The sequence below is a fragment of the Phoca vitulina genome, unplaced genomic scaffold (genome assembly GCF_004348235.1).
Source record: "Phoca vitulina isolate PV1807 unplaced genomic scaffold, GSC_HSeal_1.0 scaffold5, whole genome shotgun sequence".
Lineage (NCBI taxonomy): Eukaryota > Metazoa > Chordata > Mammalia > Carnivora > Phocidae > Phoca > Phoca vitulina.
The window spans coordinates 30,175,813-30,185,683 of record NW_022589708.1 but is presented as its reverse complement, the minus strand read 5'-3'; the positions used below and the strand labels follow the sequence as shown (position 1 = coordinate 30,185,683).

The following is a 9,871-nucleotide window of genomic DNA, read 5'->3' as shown; positions in this document are numbered from 1 at the left end:
CTTCCAGGTTATCTAATTTGCTGGCATAGAGTTGCTCATAATATGTTCTTATAATTGTTTGTATTTCTTTGGGGTTGGTTGTGATTTCTCCTCTTTCATTCATGATTTTGTTGATTTGGGTCATTTCTCTTTTCTTTTTGATAAGTCTGGCCAGGGGCTTATCAATCTTGTTAATTCTTTCAAAGAACCAGCTCCTAGTTTCGTTGATCTGTTCTACTGTTCTTTTGGTTTCTATTTCATTGATTTCTGCTCTGATCTTTATTATTTCTCTTCTCCTACTGGGTTTAGGCTTTATTTGCTGTTCTTTCTCCAGCTCCTTTAGGTGTAGGGTTAGGTTGTGTACTTGAGACCTTTCTTGTTTCTTGAGAAAGGCTTGTATTGCTATATACTTTCCTCTTAGGACTGCCTTTGCTGTATCCCAAAGATTTTGAATAGTTGTGTTTTCATTTTCATTGGTTTCCATGAATTTTTTTAATTCTTCTTTAATTTCCTGGTTGACCCATTCATTCTTCAGTAGGATGCTCTTTAGCCTCCATGTATTTGAGTTCTTTCCGACTTTCCTCTTGTGATTGAGTTCTAGTTTCAAAGCATTGTGGTCTGAAAATAGGCAGGGGATGATCCCTATCTTCTGGTACCGGTTGAGACCTGATTTATGACCTAGGATGTGATCTATTCTGGAGAATGTTCCATGGGCACTAGAGAAGAATGTGTATTCCATTGCTTTGGGATGGAATGTTCTGAGTATGTCTGTGAAGTCCATCTGGTCCAGTGTGTCATTTAAAGTCTTTATTTCCTTGTTGATCTTTTGCTTAGACGATCTGTCCATTTCAGTGAGGGGGGTGTTAAAGTCCCCCACTATTATTGTATTGTTGTCGATGTGATTCTTTGCTTTTGTTATTAATTGCCTTATATAATTGGCTGCTCCCATGTTAGGGGCATAGATATTTACAATTGTTAGATCTTCTTGTTGGATAGACCCTTTAAGTATGATATAGTGTCCTTTCTCATCTCTTATTACAGTCTTTGGTTTAAAATCTAATTTGTCTGATAATAAGGATTGCCACCCCAGCTCTCTTTTGGTGCCCATTAGCATGGTAAATGGTTTTCCACCCCCTCACTTTCAATCTGGGGGTGTCTTTGGGTCTAAAATGAGTCTCTTGCAGACAGCATATCGATGGGTCTTGTTTTTTAATCCAATCTGATAGCCTGTGTCTTTTGATTGGGGCATTTAGCCCATTTACATTCAGGGTAACTATTGAAAGATAGGAATTCAGTGCCATTGTATTGCCTGTAAAGTGACTGTTACTGTATATTGTTTGTGTTCCTTTCTGGTCTATGTTGCTTTTAGGCTCTCTCTTTGCTTAGAGGACCCCTTTCAAGATTTGTTGTAGGGCTGGTTTCGTGTTTGCAAATTCCTTTAGTTTTTGTTTGTCCTGGAAGCTTTTTATCTCTCCTTCAATTTTCAATGACAGCCTAGCTGGATATAGTATTCTTGGCTGCATATTTTTCTCATTTAGTGCTCTGAATATGTCCTGCCAGTCCTTTCTGGCCTGCCAGGTCTCTGTGGATAAGTCTGTTGCCAATCTAATGTTTCTACCATTGTAGGTTACATATCTCTTCTCCCGAGCTGCTTTCAGGATTTTCTCTTTGTCTCTGAGACTCGTAAGTTTTACTATTAGATGTCGGGGTGTTGACCTATTTTTATTGATTTTGAGAGGGGTTCTCTGTGCTTCCTGGATTTTGATGCCTGTTTCCTTCCCCAAATTAGGGAAGTTCTCTGCTATAATTTGCTCCATTATACCTTCTGCCCCTCTCTCTCTTTCTTCTTCTTCTGGGATCCCAATTATTCTAATGTTGTTTCGTCTTATGGTATCGTTTATCTCTCGAATTCTGCCCTCGTGATCCAGTAGTTGTTTATCTCTCTTTTTCTCAGCTTCTTTATTTTCCATCATTTGGTCTTCTATCTCACTGATTCTTTCTTCTGCCTCATTTATCCTAGCAGTTAGCGCCCCCATATTTGATTGCACCTCATTGATAGCCTTTTTGATTTCTACTTGGTTAGATTTTAGTTCTTTTACTTCTCCAGAAAGCGTTTCTCTAATAACTTCCATGTTTTTTTCAAGCCCAGCTAGTATCTTTAAAGTGATGATTCTGAACTCTAGATCTGACATCGTACTAATGTCCGTATTGAGTAGATCCCTGGCAGTCGGTACTACCTCTTGTTCTTTTTGTTGAGGTGATTTTTTCCGTCTTGTCATTTTGTGCAGAGGAGAATAGATTAATGAGAGAACAAAATGCTAGCAGGGTAACAACGTCCCCAGAAAATATACTCTAAACAAATCAGAAGAGACCTGAAGCAGTGGGAAAAGAAAGGGAAAGAGAGAAAAAAGAAAAGGAAAGAAAAAAGGAAAAAAGAAAAAGATAAAGATAAAAACAAACAAAAGCAGAACAAAACAAAACAAAACAAAAACAGAATGTGATCAAATATGATCAGGCTGGATTATAGATCAGTGCCACACACTAGATTTTGGGTGTATTTTGGTCTGTTAAAAGAAAGTCCCTCCCAAAATTTTAAAGAAAGAAAAACTTATATATGTACAAAAATAAGGGTTGATATGATGAAGGGATGGAATATGACTGTAAAGATGGAAATTATAAAAAATTTTAAAAAAGGATTTGATAAGTTGTTTGAAAAAAGAAAGAAGAGGATTAAAAAAAAAAAAAAAAGAAAAAAAGAAAAAAAAAAAAAAAAACAGTTAAAAAAAAAATTAACTTTGAAAGACTAAAGAATCATGGTAAAAAAGCTATGAATTCTATGTGCAGTATTCCCCTAGCGCTGGAGTTCTGCTGTTCTCATTGATCGGTAAACTTGGTCTTGGCTGGCTGTTCTCGCTGATCTTCTGGGGGAGGGGCCTGTTGCCGTGGTTCCCAAATGTCTTTGCCGGAGGCAGAATTGCCCCGCCCTTGCCGGGGCCGGGCTAAGTAATCTGCTCGGGTTTGCTCTCCGGAGCTTTTGTTCCCTGCAAGCTTTCCGTACAGCTTTGGAGGCGGAGAGTGAAAATGGCGGCCTCCCAGTCTCCGCCCCGGAGGAGCCGAGAACTCGGGGTCCCGCTCCTCAGCGAGCCCCCAGAGAAAAGCAGTCAGTCACTCCCCTCTCCCCGGTCTCCGGCCACACTCCGCGCTCACCCGGCCTGTGACCGCGCCTTTCTATCTGGCACCCGACCCCGGGTGGAGTCTCCAAACCCAGCAGATCCCTGCGGTGCGTTCCCGCACCTCTCCTCCCGGGGGAAGAAGGTGAGTCTCCCCGGATCTGCCGCTTGTTGGGTCCCTGCTGGAGGAGCAGTGGCCCGACTGTGCCGCGGATCACGGTCTATGGCCACCCCGAGCTGAGAGCCCGCGCCTGGGCTCCGTCTCTGCAGCCGGCTTCCCCGCTCCGATACCTGGGAGCTCTGCCGCACTCAGGCACCCCCGGTCTTTCTGTGACCCCGAGGGTCCTGAGACCATACTCTCCCGTGAGGGTTCCACCCCCCACTTCACCACCAGAGTGACGTCCCTCAGCGGAGCAGACTTCTAAAAGTTCCGATTTTGTGCTCTGTGGCTCTATCACTTGCCAGAAGCGGCCGACGGAGGCCCCTCCCCCGCCGTCTATCCTCCCGAATATCGCCTCGGATTCACTTCTCCGCACGTCCTACCTTCCAGAAAGTGGTCGCTTTTCTGTTCAGAGAGTTGTTGCTATTCTTTTCTTCGATCTCCTGTTGAGTTTGTAGGTGTTCAGAATGGTTTGATCCCTATCCAGCTGAATTCCTGGGAGGAGACGAAATCCAGGTCTCCTACTCCTCCGCCATCTTGCTCTGCCCCCCCTGGGGTTCAACAGTCTTATACAATTCACAGCGCTCACCATAGCACATACCCTCCCCAATGTCTATAACCCGGCCTCCCCATCCCTCCCACCCCCCACCACTCCAGCAACCCTCAGTTTGTTTCCTGAGATTAAGAATTCCTCATATCAGTGAGGTCATATGATACATGTCTTTCTCTGATCGACTTATTTCACTCAGCAGAATACCCTCCAGTCCCATCCACGTCGTTGCAAATGGCAAGATTTCCTTCCTTTTGATGGCTGCATAATATTCCATTGTATATATATACCACATCTTCTTTATCCATTCATCTGTCGATGGACATCTTGGCTCTTTCCACAGTTTGGCTATTGTGGACATTGCTGCTATAAACATCGGGGTGCACATACCCCTTTGGATCCCTACATTTGTATCTTTGGTAAATACCCAGTAGTGCAATTGCTGGATCGTATGGTAGCTCTATTTTCAACTTTTTGAGGAACCTCCATACTGTTTTCCAGAGGGGCTGCACCAGCGTGCATTCCCACCAACAGTGTAGGAGGGTTCCCCTTTCTCCGCATCCCCGCCAACATCTGTCATTTCCTGACTTGTTAATTTTAGCCATTCTGATTGGTGTGAGGTGATATCTCATTGAGGTTTTGATTTGGATTGCCCTGATGCCGAGCGATGTTGAGCACTTTTTCATGTGTCTGTTGGCCATTTGGATGTCTTCTTTGGAAAAATGTCTGTTCATGTCTTCTGCCCATTTATGATTGGATTATTTGCTCTTTGGGTGTTGAGTTTGATAAGTTCTTTATAGATTTTGGCTACTAGCCCTTTATCTGATATGTCATTTGCAAATATCTTCTCCCATTCTGTCGGCTGTCTTTTGGTTTTGTTGACTGTTTCCTTTGCTGTGCAAAAGCTTTTTATCTTGATGAAGTCCCAATAGGTCATTTTTGCCCTGCTTCCCTTGTCTTTGGCGATGTTTCTAGGAAGAAGCTGCTGCGGCTGAGGTCGAAGAGGTTGCTGCCTGTGTTCTCCTTTAGGATTTTGATGGACTCCTGTCTCACATTTAGGTCAGGAACACGGCAGGAATGTCCACTATCACCACTGCTATTCAACATAGTATTAGAAGTCCTAGCCATAGCAATCAGACAACAAAAAGAAATAAAGGGCATCTGAATCGACAGAGAAGAAGTCAAACTCTCACTGTTTGCAGATGATATGATACTTTATGTGGAAAACCCAAAAGACTCCACTCCAAAACTGCTAGAACTCATACAGGAATTCAGTACAGTGGCAGGATATAAAATCAATGCTCAGAAATCAGTGGCATTCCTATACATCAACAACAAGACAGAAGAAAGAGAAATTAAGGAGTCGATCCCATTTACAATTGCACCCAAAACCATAAGATACCTAGGAACAAATCTAACCAAAGAGGTAAAGAATCTGTACTCAGAAAACTAGAAAATACTCATGAAAGAAATTGAGGAAGACACAAAGAAATGGAAAAACGTTCCATGCTCATGGATTGGAAGAACAAATATCGTGAAGATGTCAATGCTACCTAGAGCAATCTACACATTCAATGCAATCCCCATCAAAATACCGTCCACTTTTTTCAAAGAAATGGAACAAATAATCCTAAAATTTGTATGGAACCAGAAAAGACCTCGAATAGCCAGAGGAATGTTGAGAAAGAAAAGAAAAGCAAAGCTGGCGGCATCACAATTCCGGACTTCAAGCTCTACTACAAAGCTGTCATCATCAAGACAGTATGGTACTGGTACAAAAACAGACACATAGATCAATGGAACAGAATAGAGAGCCCAGAAATGGACCCTCAACTCTATGGTCAACTAATCTTCGACAAAGCAGGAAAGAATGTCCAACGGAAAAAAGACAGTCTCTTCAACAAATGGTGTTGGGAAAATCGGACAGCCACATGCAGAAGAATGAAACTGGACCATTTCCTTACACCACACACAAAAATAGACTCCAAATGGTTGAAAAACCAATTTTTCTTTTTTTAAGTTCAGTTATTCCTCATAGTCACCTGGTATAAAAATTTCCTTTTAATCTAGGAATTCAATACTTCATCATTTGGGGGATTTTTTCTTATATTATAGCTTTAGATACATTTTCAATTATATTGGTTGGTTTTTCTACTTTAAAAATACTAGTCATTCTTTTTTTAAAAGATTTTACTTATTTATTTATTTGAGAGAGAGAGAGAGAGCAAGCACGAGAAGGAGGGAGGGTCAGAGGGTGAGGGAGAGGGAGAAGCAGACTTCCCGCTGAGCAGGGAGCCCGACGCGGGGCTCGATCCCAGGACCCTGAGATCATGACCTGAGCTGAAGGCAGATGCCTAACCCACTGAGCCACCCAGGTGCCCCAATACCAGTTATTCTTATGTTAGACTGTCCTGTTCCCATGTCTGTTATCTTCATTCTAACTGCTATAAATATTTGTCCTTTTACTCTTTACTTACTGTGATTATCTCAAAATTTTTCCTTTATGTCAGTCATTCAATTTACTATTCTAAATGTTTCTAATTTATTAGTCTTTTAATGGTATTGATTTGGTCTTCAGTCTGTCCTCTTAGGTCTGTGATATAGCCTTTTAATTCATTCTCACACTGTTTCATTAAATATATGTCATTATCAAGTTTTCCAGTACAACAGAGTACTTACAGAAATGTTCTTTTTTTCCTTGAGAGATTTTTCTTTCAGAATGGGTTCTTCATCTGACTTTCATGACATACTATTTATTTTCCTTTTGATAATATTTTAAAGTGGGCAGCTCTGTCTAGGTGCTGTGTTTGTTCTGATAAAGTATCAGTGGATTTCCCTAGACTTCCTTTTCCACACTATTTGACACCTGTTTGTTTTTTTTTTTCCTTCCAGAGATAACTTGAGATTTTATTGAATATTCTATACCAGGAACCATTCCACTGAGTTGGGTGTGTATCCTGTTTCTGTGGCAACATTCCCTGGCACCTTGGATTGCTGCTTCGCTTCAGCATGGCACTGTGGGAATAGGATTCCCTAGATTTCCACTTTCTTCTGTGACACTAGTGATGATACTAGGGGCTTCTATGTTAGAGGATTTTACCTTGACTATGATATTCTATGATACACAGAATATTCTACGATATTCCAAGATATATGTAAACTTTTCACTGTCTTTACCTAGAAGTTTATGCCACTTAATTTTGATCCTAAAAAGTAGTAACAACCCAATGAATCACATTTATCAGACTAGTCTCAAAATGGTTTCTGACTCTTCCAGAAAATCTATCTCCTTTAGAGATACTTTATTACCTTTAAAGATATAAAAGGCTACACTGTACTCTTTGGAGAAAATTTTAAAAGCAGCTCAAAAAAACTCTGATGAATAATCCACACAGTTGGGGGGAAATGTTGCAAGTGTTTTCAGTGGAAAAATACTCACTTGGATTCATGAGTTCTACTGTGTGTATTAAAATGTTATATTAGTTATAATAATAACCCATAGTATTAACACAGTGACATATCTAAAGAAGCACATTCTTTCTTCCTTCAGCAAATGTCTTCCTTCCCAATGATAATGCGTATGCAATTACTCATGCCTGATATCTTGATGCTATCCTAAACTTATCCTTTTCATTATCTAGTTAGCCAACAAGCCACACTGATTTTTACTAGAAAATATTTCTATTATCCATCTTTTTTTGATAATCATTGCCAACATAATCCAACTCCACACAGTTAATGAAAATCTTTGACTAAATTTATAAGCTTCTCAATCGACACTAGTGAGACTATCTTTGAATTTTTATCATGCAGTTCCTCCTCCAGAAAGTCACAGTGGTACCCTAATTCCCTCTGCTTTATATTTATATGCTTCTATTCAGTTTTCAAGAAGGTCTTTACACTGATGTTACTACCATACCTAAGCAAGTGGGAGAAGACTGCATGCAGTAATCCAGTAAGTTCAAGATTTATTTTTGGTGCTACTTCTCTCATGGAACTTTCTCTAAGCACTGCCTCAAACTGATCTTTCTCTAGTCTGATTTACTACTACAGCACTCAATGATACAATATCATACAATGGAATCCTTCATTATTACTTCCATTAGTTGATCTTTTCTCTCCAACTAGTCTGCCTCTGCTATCAAGGACTTCGTCTTATTCACGTATGTATGCTTTTTCTTACAGCTCTAATAGTTAGCAGAGCTGACTCAATGTCCTTCTTGAGATGGAAGGACATACAAAAGAACTTCTAAAACACTCTTTTTTAGTTCAAAGTCTTTCTCTCACCAAACACTGGCTATTCAATAGAGAGGAGAGAAGTGAAATACCTTGGTGGCATAGACTTCATATTGCTCTCTGGCTCTTCAAATACATTAGGACTTGCATCAGGTGTTACCGATATGTACGGGGCAGGTACAGATGTTGAACGTAGATATCTCATTTCATCCTGGAAGAGGTGGTCATCTTGATAGCCCACAAAATTTTCATGATGATGCCTGCATTAAATCAAATCCAGTGACTTCAAGTATGATGGCACCATAGATACTTTTCACTTTTAATTTCTTTCATAAAAGTAAAAGCAGCACATTTAACTATAAGGGTGAAGTATTAAAATAATCATAGATGTAAGCAGGAGTAAATAAAAGTCTGACAATTTCACACATAAATATTCCAGGTACCACAAACATTTCAAACCCAAAATCGAACTCATTTTCTTTTCTTTTGAGAACCTTTCCATCCTGTAGTGTTTTGGTAAATGATCCCACCACCTATCCAGGTGCCTGGGCCAAAGTATCTTGGAGTTGTGGTAGGCCAGTCCTCAACTGTGACCAGCTGTGACCCCTCAGCCCTATGAATACTAAGTTTCCTCTCTTCTGGCTCCCTATCATCATTGCCTTGGTTCAGGCTCATGTTTCTTGCATGGACTATTGAAATACACTCACCATTTTTGGTAGGAACATATGTAAGAATCAAATTTGAGAAAGATTAGACCTATGAAATGTTCCATGGGGTGGGGTGGGTGTGGGTGTCCATTCCCCAGAGGGCTAAAAATATAAAATCCATGATTATGGTACAGTGGCATATTTTTAAACATGTTTTACGATTTGATTCTTTCCTTTTCAAACTGGAACAGAGAGTTGTTAACCTAAGTCTCCTAAGTCGTCTGACCAAAGCTAAAGATTTGTTACATTTGGCATACCTAATGATCTCCACCTCGGTTTCAAATGCATTTAGTATGACATTCTCATTTTGTTTCCTGTTCATTTTATTAAAATAATAAGTACAAAATTAAAAAAAAAACTATATAATTCTGCTATAGAGAGGACAACATTGCTAAAATGGAACTGTTGTTGGCAAGCTATTCCTGCAGGCAATTTCCAGAAATCTTCATTTGACAGCTGTTGAAAAAAAGTCTGAATCTGGTATATGAAAGTCTGTTTACAATGCCAGTGCATAATGTACGGAAGTACAGGCTGTCCAACTCAAGGCCAATAGAGGAAAACAGTATACTATTAACAGGCTTCCCCCACCTTTAGTTATACCCTTTATGAAATTTCCATGTTTGAAGCAGAGTGATCTAACTGCAAATCAGTTCATGTATTTCCCTGCTTAATATTCCTTAACCGTTTTCCCTGTGGGATAAAATCCAAACTTAGCATGGGCTACAGAGCCCCACATTACCTGGTCTCAGGTAGCTACTTCTGGGGCATTTCATATGTTTCTCCCAGTGGCCAATGCTTTAACCAGCCTCTGATTCCTTAAATGTGTAATGCTGTTTCATGTCTGTCTTCACACATGTGCTTTACTGTGAGGAACTGCTTTCCTCCATCATGTACTTGACTGATTTCTATTTATCTTTCAAGACTGCTTTCTTTCCTTGGAAAGATTCAGGTACTCTCCATCCTTCATGCTCTAAGAGCATCCTATGCATACTTCTATTAGAGAACTCCTCATAAAACATTTTAAATGTTTCCTTTACAGGTCTGTCTTCCCATCAGAGTGTGAGCACAT

General features: G+C 40.2%; 1 protein-coding gene across 16 annotated transcripts in view; it reads right to left on the bottom strand.

Annotated features, from left to right (window-relative positions):
- MYCBP2 (MYC binding protein 2) overlaps positions 1-9,871 on the bottom strand; it is a 283,331-nt gene that overhangs the window by 51,452 nt on the left and 222,008 nt on the right. For all 16 annotated transcript variants that reach the window (XM_032402809.1, XM_032402810.1, XM_032402815.1 and 13 more), the window contains one exon: positions 8,188-8,355. In XM_032402809.1, coding sequence (XP_032258700.1) covers positions 8,188-8,355 — 168 coding nt within the window. The remainder of the gene's footprint in view (positions 1-8,187; positions 8,356-9,871) is intronic.